This window comes from Anser anser, assembly GCF_964211835.1.
Source record: "Anser anser genome assembly, chromosome: 25".
Lineage (NCBI taxonomy): Eukaryota > Metazoa > Chordata > Aves > Anseriformes > Anatidae > Anser > Anser anser.
Window position 1 is genome coordinate 2,483,555 of NC_139746.1, and position 17,013 is coordinate 2,500,567.

The 17,013-nt window shown below is 42.3% G+C and overlaps 1 protein-coding gene across 7 annotated transcripts in view; it reads right to left on the reverse strand.

Annotated features, from left to right (window-relative positions):
• Positions 1-17,013, reverse strand: part of ARHGEF18 (Rho/Rac guanine nucleotide exchange factor 18) — a 53,737-nt gene that overhangs the window by 20,308 nt on the left and 16,416 nt on the right. For 5 of the 7 annotated variants that reach the window (XR_014575350.1, XR_014575351.1, XM_083811273.1 and 2 more), the window contains 8 exons: positions 9,906-9,973; positions 8,211-8,274; positions 4,967-5,111; positions 4,035-4,147; positions 3,737-3,877; positions 2,595-2,845; positions 1,734-1,859; positions 331-448 (listed from right to left, as the gene is read on the reverse strand). Coding sequence is in view for 5 of the 7 variants with exons in the window: in XM_083811273.1 (XP_083667399.1) it covers positions 331-448; positions 1,734-1,859; positions 2,595-2,845; positions 3,737-3,877; positions 4,035-4,147; positions 4,967-5,111; positions 8,211-8,274; positions 9,906-9,973 (1,026 nt within the window). In the remaining 2 variants the exon portion in view is untranslated. The remainder of the gene's footprint in view (positions 1-330; positions 449-1,733; positions 1,860-2,594; positions 2,846-3,736; positions 3,878-4,034; positions 4,148-4,966; positions 5,112-8,210; positions 8,275-9,905; positions 9,974-17,013) is intronic. The other 2 variants (XM_083811274.1, XM_083811276.1) reach the window with 1 other exon arrangement.

Sequence of the window (17,013 nt, forward strand, 5' to 3'; positions counted from 1 at the left end):
CATCTGACAGTATTTCCTAAGAGCCTGAGCTTAAAAATAAATAAATAAATGGGTTCCTAGAGCTCTAAATCTCTAAGAAACTGATAAACTTAACTACTATGACTTTGTGGTTGTAGACTTGAAACTGAACACTGCTTTCAACCTGCTGATGAGGCGAGAGTGATCTGAATCTGCATATAGAACTGCATCTCCAGCTAACTAGCAAGTGAGAAAGCAAATATAAGGCAGTACCAGCCTGTCCTCCTTGCCTGAGGAAAGAACACGTGAAACGTAGGAGAAAAAGGATGTGACGACAACTGTCAGGCTTTTAAGACAGATTAAAGAAACTACCTTCTGTATTCTGAATAATGCGTTCCACCAGGACTGGGTATTTGGTGATGCGCTGTGTAACCAGAAGAATACACTCTTGAACACCAAGTCTCCTCACAATGGAACTGTTGCCGATTTTCTAGAAAACAAGACAGACCCATCACATCCATCGTATATATCGCTCTTCTAACTCTCTCTCCTCTTCATTCACCCATTTTCTGTTTCAAAACACTTTTATGCAATTAGGTATAGCATCACAAAATCATCTGCATGCTATTTCAAATGCAAAACTCATGACAACATCAAAAAGTTGATTCTAATGCTAGAAAAAAATATTTTAGATATAATTTTCAACTGCTATTAACTAAATCTGAGGCCAAACAGAGAAAGTTCCAGGTCTGAACTGTTTGACTGCTTATTTGCTAACTGATTGCTTTCTATATAGGGTCAGTCCTTAACTAGGTAGAAAAGTACAGTATTTTTAAAACCAGACCCAGCCACCTAACAGCCAAAGTATGTCTGTAATGAATAAAATGTGTTTATTTTACTACTGTATGTTGACCAGTGTGTTTATGTACAGAAACATGTTTCTGTTTAGAAAGGGAAGATCATAAAGCATCAGAATCCCACTAGTTAGTCTGACTGCAGATACAAAGCAATCCTGACAGCAGAATATAGCACCAAGATCTTTGTTTACATGGGCTGAGGCTATTTATTTTAAAACTTACTCTGTTTATTTATTTAGTTTCTTGAAAGTAAAGGGTTCTCACTTTTAAAGACTCCTAGTTCAGAAGAGCTATAACTACAGAGCCACGTAGGAAAGTTCACACAGTATCACTTACTACTGACTGGAACACGAGAATACCAAGGACTGAGCAATGCCAGCTAAGATTCAGGTTACAGGCTTCCAGTTTGGCTGCGCTTCTTCAGCCCTTCCTATTAATTATGCATTACACTGTACAGCAGATAAACACACTGCCCTGGAGCCAATCTTCTGGTTTTGGAAAGATGACGTAGTGGGCAAAACTAGACTAAGGGCTCCAACTTTTTCTATATTATTTTATCAACAGCATTTATCATTGATTTGATTTATCATCAAGCCAATTTACAAAGACAGCCACACAGCAGAGCAGTCAGTGACAGAGCCATGAACAGGACAAATGCTCTACTGCCCAGTTCTAGGTGCTCTCAAGAGAAAAAATACCTGCCTGCCCCAAATTTAACACCCGTTAACTGCAGCTGTTTTCCCAAACAGCTCAAAAGATCTAAAATACAAGAAGCTAACAGCATATCAAATATCAAGAGAATGTCTCTTACGTTCAGCTCATTCAAAATTAACAGAGATCTTCAATTATAAAATAAAACTGAAAGAGGTCAAGTACACTTTGCACAGTAAGAATGGGAGGTTTCTGATTGTTGTTTACCTTTATTAAGCTTTGGAACTTCTTATGGTTTTGGAGCAGGTCTTTATAGTGACTAACAGCTTCATTGTGTCCACAGCAGAATACACCATATTTTTCTTTCATTCTCTCCCCATTTTCACCTGAAAACTAATTGGAAATATAAGTATTAAATATATAAATCATTAACAGTAACTGTACTTACACGTCAAGACCCACATTTAACATGGTTTTACAGTAACTGATTTCTAAGATGACATTTCTTCAATATATCAATTTCTTCTGTACCATAAATGAGAGATTTATGCAGTGTGATATCTGAGAGCTTGGAATACCACCAGATAACCAAATATTAACTGACTGGTGTCTTAATGAGAATTTATAAAAGGATTTCTGGGACTCTGCACTTAAAAAGACTGAGGATTGTAAAAGGTGAGATCGCAGTATACAAAAAGAAGCTGTGGCATCCACTCCATACCAGAATGGGTGCTAAAATTAGAAGAAGCTGTTATCAGTTTAAAAGATCTTTATTTTTTCACTGCTCAGAACCAAGAAGCTCAGCACTAAGTGCATGACAGCTGTGTTTGGGAAGGATACCAGCAGTATACTACCGTACTTTTGGAATAGATGAAAAATAAAACCAAATAATTTGCAGTCGTCATATAGCATATAACATGCATACACGTGTGCCCAAAGAACATTTAATGAATTTTTCATATTATTTGTGACCAGGTGTGTTCCTGGGAGTCATGTTCACACACTACACTAGGATGATAATCTTAAACCCAGTCTTCTATCAACCTTTACACAACTGTAACTTTATCGTATAATTAGCTTTTTAGGAATTTAAAAGGGTCAAGAACGCTGGTAGAATTTAATTCGCACCTGTTTTACCAAGAGGTCTCCAATGTTCCGGATTATGTAATTTCGGTCACTGCCTTCTTCCAAGGACTCCTTTCGCCGCTCCTTTAATTGGAGCAGGAATTGCGCATGCATCTCCAGCAGCTCATCCACACAGGGGAAGAGCTTGTTGACGACTGCATTCGGGAACTGCAGTTCCTCTCTCATGGCTTTGGAGTATACCTTCAGCATTATTTTCAGCGTTCTAACATGGTGCATTTCGGTCTGCATTAGTTCTGGGCAAGGGGAAATACAAAATTATGGGTCATTTATATGGTGTGCAGTGACCAGTGAGATATGAAAGAGCAGGCTCTGAAAGTCACCATCTTCTGCAAGTGACCAACAAAATTATCAGAGTAACAACATCTAGATAAACAACACCCAATGGATAAAAAAATGCCTACTACTTCCTTCTTACCAGTATAAAGCACCAAGAGAGCAGCTATACTGATCCATATAGGATCCCCTAAACCTTCTCTGTCCTCTGTCACACAATACATATTTTTAGTTTCTGAATTTATGTACTTCTGAATATGCTTTTCAGTAAAAATAACAAAAGACAAATAACTCCTGGGAAATTCTGCTTTAATGCAGATCAACGTTCTAGATGGAACGCGAAATTAGTGTAATCTACACTTATTACTTGGAGTAGATGAATTCAGCACTACTCCTAACTGCTAAGAATTAGAGACTAAACTGTTTCTGGTATCAAGAGTGACAGGCAAGACAAAAGAAACAACAGGTGGTAGTTCTAAGCTGCAGCAAAGGCTGTTTTATATCAGACATTAGGAATAACTTCCATTAGCATTAGAAGGTTTAACATTGGAGCAAATTATGGAGAGGACCTTTGAAATCTTCATATTTCAAATATTTTTAATAGCACACTAAACAAATAGCTGATGTCTAGGTAGAGCTGATTATATAACAGCAGACCAACGCTGAGGACTACATGACATCTTGCCTCCTTACAGCCTTATTTTGTTATTCTAGATCTTGCTAGAAGCAAGCTGTTCTGGGGCTGTCCATAAACTTCTAAGGTATTATATCACTATCAAGAAAATAATATAACCATAATCAATGTGAGGTTCCTAAATTAAAAAGTTTTAAAGAAATAATAGTGTTCTTACCATAAATGACATCTTGCCTTTTTATAACTTCTTTCTTTTGTCTCTTTGCATAAGACTGTTCCACTGCAACGCTCCAAGACTCTGCCTCAAACTCATGAGCATCTGTTTCTATTTCACTTCGGAGGGATATAGAATATGCATCTAGACCAAAAGCACATTCAATTTCAATAATTAATAACTGGTGTCCAAACTATATCCCTCGTTACCATCATTAACAACAAGAAGAGTAAATACATCTCAATGTTACTTTAAGGCTGTGTAAGAAACAAAGTCCTGAAAAGCACAGAAGCTTCCATACCTTCCAGAAAAATGGAGTCTGCTGTTGAAGGTGCAAGTGAGACAACATCATCTGAGGTCTGCTTAAATTTTATAAATCCTGAATCCCCTTCATCCATGTCTCCTGAAATTAGTCTAAATGACCAAAGAGATTAGACAAAAGGACCCAAAGAGAACATCAAATTTTTTTAAAAGTTGCTTGACTTAAATAAATAAAAGACATCTACTTTAACAAGCATCCTTCCTACAGTGCAATACAGTTAAAATAAATACATGAAAGTTACCCTTTTAACTCACACTTGAAACATTCAAATCAATTTAGCAACTTGATCATTTAAGTATTACAGATTTAATTAGAGCAGCACGAGCAAGCTTGCAACTTCTGGTATGACATTTGAAGAGACACATCACTTGCTGACAAGCCTTAGCTACTTCAGAGTAAAAAGGGTACTTTCACTGAGAATGGAGCATAACTGTGGAACATAAAAAGCAAACAACTACAGAAACCTGCAGATAGCTTTGAACTTATTTTCATCAAGGTATCCTGCAACTTAAAACACTGCTGCCTCCTATTCTAGTCAGAACCAGCACAACCTCGAATCAGTGATCTCAGAAAAGACTCCTGAACTTCAGCAAGTCTGAGGACAAATACAACCATGAAAATGATATTCTAGACAGGGATACTCAAGCAATCCCCTATCTTATATGGTATTTTTGTGGCATAGTGTAGAGGAACTGAAGACAAGGTGCTAATTTAAACCAAAAAAAAAATAGTTTGCTGTTTAGGGGATATTTAAAACAAATTTAAGCATTAAAAACTCAATGAATCTCTCTTAAGATTGATAACCGATGTGAGTCTTGTTTTAGTTTTAATTGGTTTTCTTTTCACATGGGGAGGGTAGGGGGAAAGATGCAGCAGAAGCTAGTGAATTAGAAGAGAAGCAGTTTACTTACCGAAATTTATTAACAGCTTCAGCAGTGTTCAATGAAGACTGAGAATTTCCTCTCTGGGTAATAGTCATACCGAGATTCCGTGATAGTACTGGGGTCCCATCCGGTCCCAGGAGAAGACTTCGGGGCTGCTCCTTCAAGGAAGCGGCTAGAGAGGCAAAAATTGAATTGGTACTCAGAAAATGAGGCGTACACTGCAGATCGCCTGCTCTCAAACCTCTCTCTGACTGTGGACGCAGAACAGACAGGATCTTGGATGTCAAAAGCTCATTGTCCAAAAAGACATTCTCATTCCATTTTCGTGAAAAGGAGCCACAAAAAGACAGCTCAGGATGAGCTGGAATCGCATTGCTTTTGCCGCTGCTTTTTGAATTTGTATTCCCCATGCTCACTACTGGCTGCCCTCAGCCTTGGCACAGTAAAGTGGCCCCAGAGATGCACTGTTTTTATACTACCTGTGATCTTTCTAGAAATGTAAAGCTGCCACTTAACTTACTGTATTGGCTAAATCAGCAGGTCTGAAGTGCAGGAAATTGGTCCCTACTGTGCCCATTTAGTGCGGAAATTGCAAAGTATCTTCTCCTTTAGTAAAACACCAGAACCTACACACAATTATTCACACCCTACCGTATAAGGGCACAGAACATTTCATGGCAAACAAGAAAAATCTGAGATCACATAAAACCACAAGTACTTTGCAATGCTTATTGCTACACAGTGATTTATAACTGCATGCACACACACTGAATGTAATAGATACCAGAGCTAAATTTAATTTTAATACTGCAGCTCTTTAATGCTTTTTAAATCTAGATGGACAGTGAGCTGGAAAGATATTTAAAACTTTAATCACTATTACACAATTCATGGAAGCCTGTAATAGACTTATAAAAAATGGATACAATTATTTAGTACTAATGTCTGTAACGAATGATATGGAACAGCAGACAAAATATATCCTCTCAAAAAAGGAATTTCAGGAAAGTCAAAGATGAAGAAGCAGCCAGGCAATCTTTAACACTTATCACTGACAAGGTCTGCAGGTGTCTTTTCTTCCAAGTGCTTTTAAGGACATGGGAATGGAAGATATCTCACGGATTCCTGCACCCAGGACTCTGCCATCGCAAGCAGGCTCTCTCTTAATATCCAGACCAAACTCCTCTTCCACTTCTGGTCTGGGAGGCTGCTTCAGGAGCATGTTGCTGTAGCAGTTCAAGGGTGTCTTCAGTTCCCAGCCTAGGTTCACCCACCACCAATTTACAAATTTTCTTGTGACAATGCCAGTGTCTACTTGTCCCCCAAAGTTCCTCCTCCTTAGTCTGCACTCCTCAGCGTGCCTCCATCTCTCTTCCTCCATCTGAGAAGTATTCATCTCTCCCTTCACACTTGTCTCGTTCTACCAAGCACAGCTAAATCCAGCTATTCATGTTTCTACTCATAAAAGAGGTTTTTCCAAATTTCTTAATATCCCATACTCTACATCTACTTGTCTCTCATTTTATCTTCCTTGAAACAGTTGACGAGAATTGTATGATGGCTGCAGAGAACATTTCACCATCATTTAACACAATTATCACTGCATCTTGTACCTACTAGGACTACCTCTCCCAACAAATGTTCAAGTTCAAATTCTTTTGGCTACGCACACAGCTCATTTTCAGTCTGTAACAGATTGGGTAAACAGAGATATATTTCCTCTTCCATCATCCAAGTGATGAGCTTCGAGTTCATCGTCCCAAAAAAGCAGACTGAGCGGATATTGGTAAGATTGGCAAAGGAAGATTTCTTGAACAAAGGCTTAATAATAAATGCCATCCCACTTTCATTTGTGGAAGCACTGAAATCATCAGCCATCAAGTTCTCTTTCTGTGCTGCACAGCCAAGAACATAAAAGGTTTGTTTCCCAATGGCAGGCCAAATCTAAACATTTCCAGATGCAAAATATGGGGGAGGGCACAGTTTGCACCTTTCTTAAAATGTGTCTCTCTTCTATATTGATACACTACCTTTGGCTTTTTTTTTTTTTTTCTTTCCTGGGCATTACAGGCTGCAGTGTTATACTGTGGGTAAAGACAGAGCCCATGCTATTAGATGTTCCTTTAACTTCCATCTTCTGCTTTTGACTACGGAAAATTAGTAGTGGCTGCCTAGCAGAGCCTGCACCAACAAAAAGCCATTTTCTGAGTTCAATTAGCACTGTCTGCACACTGCTGAGAGTCTGTATCGATCGTTGTTAACCTACCACATCAGACCAGACTGTATACCACAGAGCTGTTTCAACGACAAGCCCTACGGCCAACTTTTCCTATTTTCATTATTCTTTATTGTTTCCTATTTTAGTCTCTCTACTTTCCCCTTAATGCACAAAACCATTCTTGGCCATGCAATCAACCACTTATCTTCTTATAGCAATTATTCCCCTTGTGCTATCTGTTAAGAATTATTTCATAAAGAAGTACAGTTTGAAATGCAAGCCAAACAAGACCTAGCAAACACACATGCAAAAGTCAGAGTAGTATTCAGATATTCACCTCAAATGTGTTTCTTATAGCCATCAAAGCAACCAGACTGACTGACTGCAAGGCAGAAAATAATTCTGCTCTAGTTACAGTCAGTCATCTCAGAGCCCAAGAAGCCTATTCTGCTAGGCAGGCCTCGAAACATCTACCAATTAAAATGCCATTTAAAATCTTACAACTGTAACTGCGATGGTCTTTTCCAGTAGCAAAAAGCTATTTCAAAGCCTATGCTGCAACAGAGCTGCTCTTTTCTTCTCTTTGCTCCCAGATCCCTTTTCCCACTTCGTTTTAACAAAGATTTATGTTCAGACCATTAGCGCTAGCTTGTCTTAGAGATTTCTAGCAACCACTAGCTGCAGGCAAGTTTTAAATAGACAATTATGAAAATCTGATGTAAAACAAAGTTCACAGTTCTAGTCCTTTCAGAGGCCAGAGAATAGACAATCAATGAGAAACTAGCTTATTGATCCCTTTTCACCATGATATTTTGAGGTTACACAGCAAGAAGGTATAAAGAAAAATAAAAAGATAAAAAGATAAAAACACACAGGAGATTGCTAGGAGCCTCTAAGCCATTCCCAATAGAAAAAAAATGAAGCCATCTTATTAAAAGAGACCTTTTCTATACTTCAATAACACCCTGTGTATAGCCTTTAAAACATATTAAAGAAAAAAAATACAATTGAACAGATAAGCCTTGAGCACAGAAATCATTCTTTAGTACAAACCTGGGGAAATGCACTGGGACGAACTTTGTGGAGATCCAGAAGGTCTGTGCTGCAAATCTTTCTGCTATAGGAAAAAATACAATACTGTTACACATACAGACCAACTTTCCAGTCCAAAAGGAATCAATTTTTTCCTGGCATATAACCGTAACTGTAAGCGAAGCTGCGTACTGACAGTCTAAAAGATTTGACACAATAACAGCTTTGATTTTCCCACATTCCAGAAGCATGGCACAGACATCAACTCCATATACAAAAATTCCATCAAATATAAACTAGACTGAAGTACAACCAAAATGAAGTTAGAGCTGAATTAAAGCTATGACCATAAGCAATTTATTAAATGAAAGCAAACCCTTGAGGTAGGCAGCCTTCACCTCCACTTTCTTGCAGTTTAGCTTAAAGCAATACTAACTAAACTAGAACTAACCCAGCCAATGCTTGGTTTCAACCAAAAATAAGACTGGCCAAAAACTGTCTTTGTTAATCTGCACAGCTTTCTCATTCTTACAACACTAGGATATTCCAATTCAATAAGACTCCATTTATCTAAGATGCAGACAAATTAAGTAAGTAACACGGTCTGTAATAAATGGTTTTCTGGGAGTCTTGCTTCACTTCGAGGATCTCACTTCTGACTTCATTCCCCATATCATTTTGTGCTGTCACTCTCTCTTTGTTCTCTTCAGGAGCAATTTGTAATGGGTGATTCAAGTATGAAGTTTGGCAGATGGTAAAGAGCAGAAATCAAATATCAAAGTATCAGAGCAAGTGATTGTTTATGCTTAAAACAAAAATGCACAATGCATTGACAAGTTTGAATTCAAAATATATATAAACAACAACAAAACAAACAAACAAACAACAACAAAACACAAGAACATTTCTACACCCTAAAGAGTCATGTTCTAAATCCCCAAAGGCTGAAAATACTTCCTCTAACCTCCGACTGCCCAGGTTTGAGCTGTTCTGCTCTCTCTTTTCCTCTCATAGTACTCCCTAACCTGCTATCATGTTCTAAAATCAGAGTCCAAAATCATCAACAGTTGCAGGTTAAAACAAATTAAAACCCCCTCAAGTGTAAGTAGTTATGAGAAGAAGGAAATGATTTTTTGAAACTAATACCTGAAGAAAAAATGACAGATACTATCTGAGACCAACCGTGACCTTACCTGCAATCACAGGCACCATGGTGACACAGATAAAAAAAATGAGCAGCTTGGCAAGACAAAGTTTATCGGAGGTCAGAAATGAAAACACTTACTCTGCATTGCTCAGCTTATAAGTAATATTGCAACTATCATAACCAAATTCCTCTGCACCCCTCACTGTCAGCTTTGAGATGGCACAACCCATTAAAATAAAGTAGTGCAAAAATCAGAGGTGCCAGATAATTCAGTTGTGGTCCAAAGTAACAACAACAACAACAACATGATGATTTTGAGCATTCTTATAAGCATTAGTCACAGCTCTGACAGACACAAGGAATGGTAAGTAGTTTTCAGAACAACAAAAGCGTTTCATTTCTCTCTACATACGTTGTCATAAATTCCTCTAACAACAAGTGAATAACTATTCGATGTCTTAAGGATGTCGGGCAAGATTCTCTACTGACTTAAATCTGTACACTCACACTAAATTAAACTTACTCTGTCAAGGATTGTTATTTATAAAAGAACAAACTTGAAAACCCACCTTGGGTCTGATGCTGCTGCATTCAGCCAGTAAACTCTTGCAGTTCTTATGGACATTCACTGCACAGTCTGAAACACACAGAAGAAGTCAAATTATCCTTGCCATTCCCATCTAGGAGAAGAAAGAGAGAGATCTAAAAGATCTTTTAATTTGGAAGAGGTACAGAGCAATCCGAGGTGTTTCAGTGAGCAACCTTGTGCACATTCTTGTCTTGATTTTATGCCAATAAGGTAGATAAAGCTATCTTATACCACTCTCAGCAGCTATTCTTCGTTTCATCAGAAGACATATCTAACAGTGCTGCGTATTAGCTCCCTGTGCTGCTAAAAGATTCTTTACGCAACAGGAAAGAATATGCTAGAAAACAGGGAAATGCCATAGAAAAGCCTCCGAACTGCAGATGAATCTAAGGACTCAGTTCTCAAAGAGCCTACTTGAAATGCAATCAGCTCGCTGATTTCCAAGTGCCATTATCTTTGGCCAGGTGTCAGAACAGAATCTCGAAAAGTGACAGAAGAATCAGACTGTGTTATAACCATACTTCATTTTATAAAAACATATTTCATCTTCCACACTTTTAATGAACCAAATACACCCCAGTTAAGGATGAGAACAAGTATTTGAATACTAGTCAATTTGACTTCCTTTTTCTGCACACACACAAGGTCTTCTTGCATTCTTTATTCTTCTGGACAGCCTCTCTGAGCAGGGAATTAGAAAACAGCAGGGGTCAAGAAAACAGCAAGGAGAAGAATGAGGGACAGAGGAAAGTGGAGGTCACAGGAACCTGAAGAGGTTGAGACTGATATTTAAGAGCAAAGATAAATAAGAAGGGTCACTCGATTTATACAAATAAAAGATACCTAACCTCAGAAAACAGAGGGTGTTTTTCCATCAGTAACTGGTGGCATTAGGTTTTATTCAGATCAAGAATGAGGTGAGGTACAAAAATAAACTTGACAGTTATTTTGGTGAACTATTCTCAAACTGGAGAGGCACAGAAGGCAGTACTGAGGGGGACAGAGCTAAAAAAATCCAACTGCCACCCAGACTCTCCCCTTCCTCATCTTATCCTCCATCCATTTCTTTCTCCTCCCTCTCCCAGTCACTGGAACGGCAGGAAGGTGAATTTGGGCAGGGAAACGCAGAAGTGCTACAGCTCTGCCCAGCGCTGAGAATGTGTGGTCAGCTGCCACCCACGGGGGAGCTGCAAGGCTTTGGGTTACCTCAGCTGAATGGGGACAGGAGCACCACTGCTCGTGCTAAAGGTACCGCAGCCATCGATACCACAGGAAACGATGCAAACCCACCGGGGTGGGTTCTGGGCTTACACCGAGCCACGCGGAATGAGGCTGAGGATGCTGGGAGCATCACGTTATCCCACATCTGCTTGCTATGGGGTCTGCTGCTGCCCCTGGAGCATTTTGCATGGGCTTGTGTCAGCGATGGCCTCCGGCCCACTGACAGGCGAACTGAAACGGGGGCCTCATCCAGCAAAGAACCATTCGAGACCAAGAGGCTCATAAACATCATAAATGACTCTGTTCAAAATTGAGGATAATGAAATTAATCTATTGTATAACGATAAAAATAAACAGTAATAAGAGGAACACTTCCCTTATTAACGAGATGTTTTCCCAAAGGCTCCCAGAAGCCAATCTGCAGGCAGTCACACAGGAGCATTTTATTGGACAACGCATTACAACGCCCAAAAGCCCAACACTGATTCACACTATGCAAGAGGGAAATGAACAGCTGAAAAAGGGCATACGGATGCATTTTCCCCCAGCTCTAATACCTTCCTGTGGATCAGATACTGGCAATGTCCCATAAGCGTCTTCCAGAATTGGATTCCAGGACAAATCTATGACTCACCAAATATTATGAGTGTTATGACCCTGACCTTTGGTCTGGAACGGTACTGCCCAATAAAATAACTCTTAAAAGGCCATTTGCAAACAACCACAACTACCACTCAGATACGTTGTGATTAATCTAAAATTTAACTTCTGACTTTTTTTTCCCTCCCTCACGTATACAGCATTTTGGTGTTTTGAAATGACACATTCAAAAACAACTTTAAAACAGTTAGGTTCAGGCAGGGACACCTTTTAAGGCTGTTCCTAACAATACAAGGTGTTCAAGCACTGTTTTAATCAAGGATCTATCCGCTATCTATTAAATTCAGACAGCTGTGGACAAAACAGTTCTCATGTGAAACTAATCATTTTTATGTTTTCAGATGTCTGGCACTTCCGAGATCAAAGAGAACCTCAGCCTTACACCATACAAGGTTATTACTGCCTCTTGGATTGACAAAGAAAACATTCACATCTGAACGATTTGCATATGAATGATTAATACAGAACATAAAATCCAAATTTAAACAAAGATGCGCAACGCGGTAACTGAGAAACATTTTAGGCAAGTACAGCATTCCAGAAGAAGCAGAGTGACTTTGTGATAAGTCTCCTTAGGGAAGAGGAGGAGTCTCACTTGAACTTGAAGAAGTTTCTGTATTTGGTAAATCCAGGTCACGTACCTGCGGGAACTCGGAACTGATTTAACTTTGTCCCACAGGCTTTGGTGACCGGTGTTTACTTATTTTGCTAACATGCCTCACTGCGCAGAGGCAGAAACCCCACACTGGAAGGGTACAGGGTGACAAGATACTTCACATTTGGAAACAGAAACAGCCCACGCGAGAGAACAACAACACTAAATTATTAAGTTGCAGCTTCCCTCTTGCTCTCCCAAAACAACCTATAACCCCTTTCTCGCCGTGTCTGTTTTTACTGTCAAAATGTCACGCTGGGGGTGTGGTGGGCTCGTGTCACTCCCAGCACCGCAAGTTCAAGGGGGGTTGGGGTTTTCTTTAAGCAAAGAATCCCAAGCCGGAACAAACGAACAATGGATGTTTGTTTTCCTAAACAATACCAAGGAAAAATAACACGTTATACTAAAAGAAATATGAGCACCATTTCAATTCTCTCATGCTCAACCCTTCCCCCATTCTACAGGAACACTACAGGACTGAAGCAGCAACTATGACAATCATAAAAGGTATTTAAAATATTTCATAGGTAAACATTAGGTGGAACTACAACACACCATGTCTGATGGCTCCTGTTTGAGAGCCATAGTTCATGGGTTTATTTTTATAGCATACCAAAGAGAATTAAACTCTCTTTATAAATCTATAAATAATAATAATAATAAATAAATAAATAATAAAGACCACTAGAAAACACTTTGAAAAGGGGCTGCACCAAACAGCTGGGAAGGAACGGTTCCTTCTCTTGGTTTTGCAGAGAAGACACACGGATACTGCAACAACAAAACCACAGCACAAAGTCTTCAAACAACATTCAGCGATTTTGCTTATTTATTAGCGCAGCGAAACCAAACGCAGTACCAGAAACATTCAAAGAGCTATTTCACTTTTGAATCTGTCCCTGCTTCCTCGCACCTCCCCTGAAATCCGTCACAGGCCCCAGCTCGCACGGGGGTTTCCTCTCCAGCGCACAAAGCTGAGCCCACAACCCGAGGACCTCTCCCTCTCTTTTCCACACCATGCCTAGGACAAGACGTATTTCAAACCGGTCATCACAGCTGCGGATAAGGAGCCGTATGCAGTTTTCACCTTTTTTTCTTTCCAAACAGTATTAAGGTATTTAATGTACATCTCGGGCACTTCTCACTGCTGCAGCCCCAACAGTACGTGTACAACCGAGGAGACAAGGGGCAGGATTTCACCACCACAGCACGGGGATGCTCAGGCCTCCCCGGGACACACGCAGAGCCGGCTCCACACGACGCCAGCCCGCCTCCTGCCCACAACACACGCTAACATTTCACCTCCCTCGGCCTCCCCGAGAGGTCTCTGAGGTAAAGACCAGATCCCCACGAGCTGCCTCGTCCCCCAGATTAAGCCTTGAGCCGCTCACGCCGGGGCGGCTGTAAACCCCGAAGGATTTATCACGGGAAGGACGAGGCGAGCCGTCGGTTTCCTCCACGTCCCCCGACGGAGGCGTTGTGTAACTCTGCCCCGCTCCCCCCCCCGGGGCTGCAAACCCCGGCCCGGTGCCGCCGCCCCGCTGAGGGCTCTGAGGGGACCGGGGGGTGGCCGGAGCCCGGGGGGGCGCCCTCACAACGCCCGGGGGGGGAGCCCGGTGCCAGGAGCGCCTGCTTGAAGCCGGTAAAGGGGAGGGGGGGGGGGGAGCCGGCATCCGAGGCTCGGGGGGGCGCCGACGGGCGCGCTGACAGCCCGGGCTCTTACCGGACTCCCCGGGGAGCCTCCGGTTGCACTCTCGGTCCCGGGAACGGCCGCCACAGCACCAGGAAACGCCCCCGTGTCCCGGAAGGGAAAAGATGCCGAGGGCGAACACCTGCGCCTGCGCGCCGCCGCCCCGTCGAGGGCAGGGCAGGGCAAGAGAAGGGGGAGGAGGGTACGAGAGGGAGCCTGGAGGGGCTTGGGACCCTCCACGGGGGTGGGACCCCCGGCCCCAGCCCGTATTTTTTCCTCTGAGAGCCCGCGGCCCCCTCAGGGAGCTCGCGCCCCTCAGCAGCCCGCGCTTTCTCCTCAGGGAGCTCGCGCCCCCCTCAGCCCGCGCTTTCTCCTCAGGCAGCCGCTCCCTCAGGGCCGGGAGCCTGGAGCCCGGCTCCGTGCCTGGTGAGGGGGCCAAATCGGCCCTGCCCGAGCCTCGGAACCGAGCCCGACCCCCCCTGCCCCAGCTTTAAACACCCGGGGACTCTGCGAGGCACCTGCCTCCCGTCAGCGCCTGACGGCGGCGGGGAACAAAGACTAAACAGCCCCTTAATAGATGGGACGCAGCATCCCGAGTGATGGCTTTAACGCGGTGCTTTACGTGTCCGCGCAGCGCCGGGGATCTACTCTAAATAGGGAATTCATCATTAAAAGCCCGGTGGGATTTGCCATTCAATACGAAGTGTTTACAGCAGCTTCTGCCAAGGCGGCGTTGGGGTGCCAGGCGGCTTGGCAGCGCGCTCGCTTCCTAACCGCCCTGGAACTGCTCGTGCCCGCAGCCGGCCTGGGCTTTTGTGAGTGACCCTTGTGCAGACAAACAGCGAAAGCCAAGGAGATGCTGCTTCGCTATCGTCAGATTCATGCTCTGTCTTGTATAACTAAAGTGCTGGAAAAAAATAAAAATTCCCCGAAACTTAAGGCCAGCAGTTTGATGTGGTACTAGTGCAGTGCCACTGAAGAGCACTGTGGAGGGAGGAAAAATTGGAGCACCTCATGACCTAACCTTGCCTCCTGATCTATGATTCACTCTGAGGACTTAAAATACCGATCTCCGTCTCAGGTTTGTCATATTTTAAGTTGTGCACGTGCAATTTGCCTGTCAAGCTTGAAAATGAAACATACATAATTACAAAGCAAACTTCCCTCTCAAAATCCACCCTGCAGCTTTCCCGCGCTGCTTTGAAAAAGCCTGGCACCATTTTGGCTGGAAATGTGCTGAAATCCTAGACTACCCTGAGACCAATATTGTCTCTGGTTTCCACACTGCGACCTACTTCATCGATTTTTTTCATCTAATATTTGCAAGCTTTTCAGAAATGTTCCCTTTTGTTCTGGTGCTGTACAGGACTAAGTACAAAGAGGTCCCAGTCGTTTACTGGGGCCTCTCAGTCCCGATAGAGAAATAATCATTAAATGAAGCTGTTTGGGGGTAAACAGCTGGCTGCCACTGTGTGACAGATTAATCCTTAGACACTTCAAGCTTTGTGATTCACTATAATATAAAAGTAAAGCATTGCAGATTGCCCAACGAAAGCTTTCACAGAGAGAACATGCTGTGCTTGTGCGGCTGGCCTCAGGGCATCTCCACAAAATCAGTGCAAAATCTGGCACAGCAACCAGCTGAAATACTCCATAGCTTAGAGCTAAGGCTTGGATTGCAAAGAAGAGAAGAGCACCGCACCGGCTTTCTAATCCTGTGTAATTCTCTATAATAATAAAACATTTCTTACTGAACGAGTAGCAAATGGATTACTGTCACACGGCCTTATGCATCTGTCAGGCCAGGTGTACGAGACACTGAGGTTTCATCACGAAATACAAGGAACAGCATCCTGGAAATGTTCCAGACAAAGGCGATACTGTCCAGAAAGGAGAAGAAAGAGAAAAGCAGAAAAGGAGAAGCGCTGAGAACAATATATTTTTCTGCTTCCTTTTCTAAAACCTCGACAGTCGCAGGGAGTATTTCGTAGGGCCAGCTATATGTCTGCAGATTCATAGTTCAGTCAGCATTTCCTCTGAAACCAATCCTGCAGACCACTTTCCCAGTTGCTTTAGATCCTGCTTCACTGGCTTGTAACCACATTAACCCACAGCCGATCACAGGCGCTCTGGTTTCGCCTGTTTGATTTGGACTCCTGTCAGTAATCACTCATTCCAAGAGGGACTCCCAGTCCATTCATCACTGTCATCATGTTACAGCAGCCAAACCTCCTTTTTCCCCAGAATAGAAGCTTTTTTGGCAGCTGTGTCTCTTTCCAGAAATGCGAAGTTTCAGGTTGCCTGCTGCTTTTCAGATTTCTCAGGATTCTGTGTGGGCTGTGAGCAGAAATCTCACAACAGAAAATCAACTCAGTCCTCCTCATGATAAGGCAAACCTCTCCTCCCCGTATTAGCTTATTGGTGCTGCGCTGGGAATCCTAAAAGGAAGGGTGTGCAGGCAAAGCTGCAAAGTGAGAGGTGAACTTCACGCGCTGAATTTCAAGCCCGGACCAAGAGCCGCTCTGGCCTGTTTTGCTTACAGATGAAAACAAGAGATGTTTGCCTGACAACTGCAGGAGATGTTTGCCTGACAACTGCTGAGACCCATGTCCTCCATTTACCCACGGAAAAATTGTAAGGAAGGAAACGGCTCTTCAAACCTCTTTCACAATGTGCTAATAAGTCCCGGAGACTGGATGTTACTGCAACTTGCTATAAATCAGCCTGTGTACTGCAACAGCCAGCAAAGGTCAGCCTAGGACAGGTGGGCAGTCTGCTGTCAGTCACAACCCTCCGGCCTGGATTATTCATGAAGATTCATTAAACTGAGCGCCTTCTCTTAAAGAAGAGGGATTTGTCCAA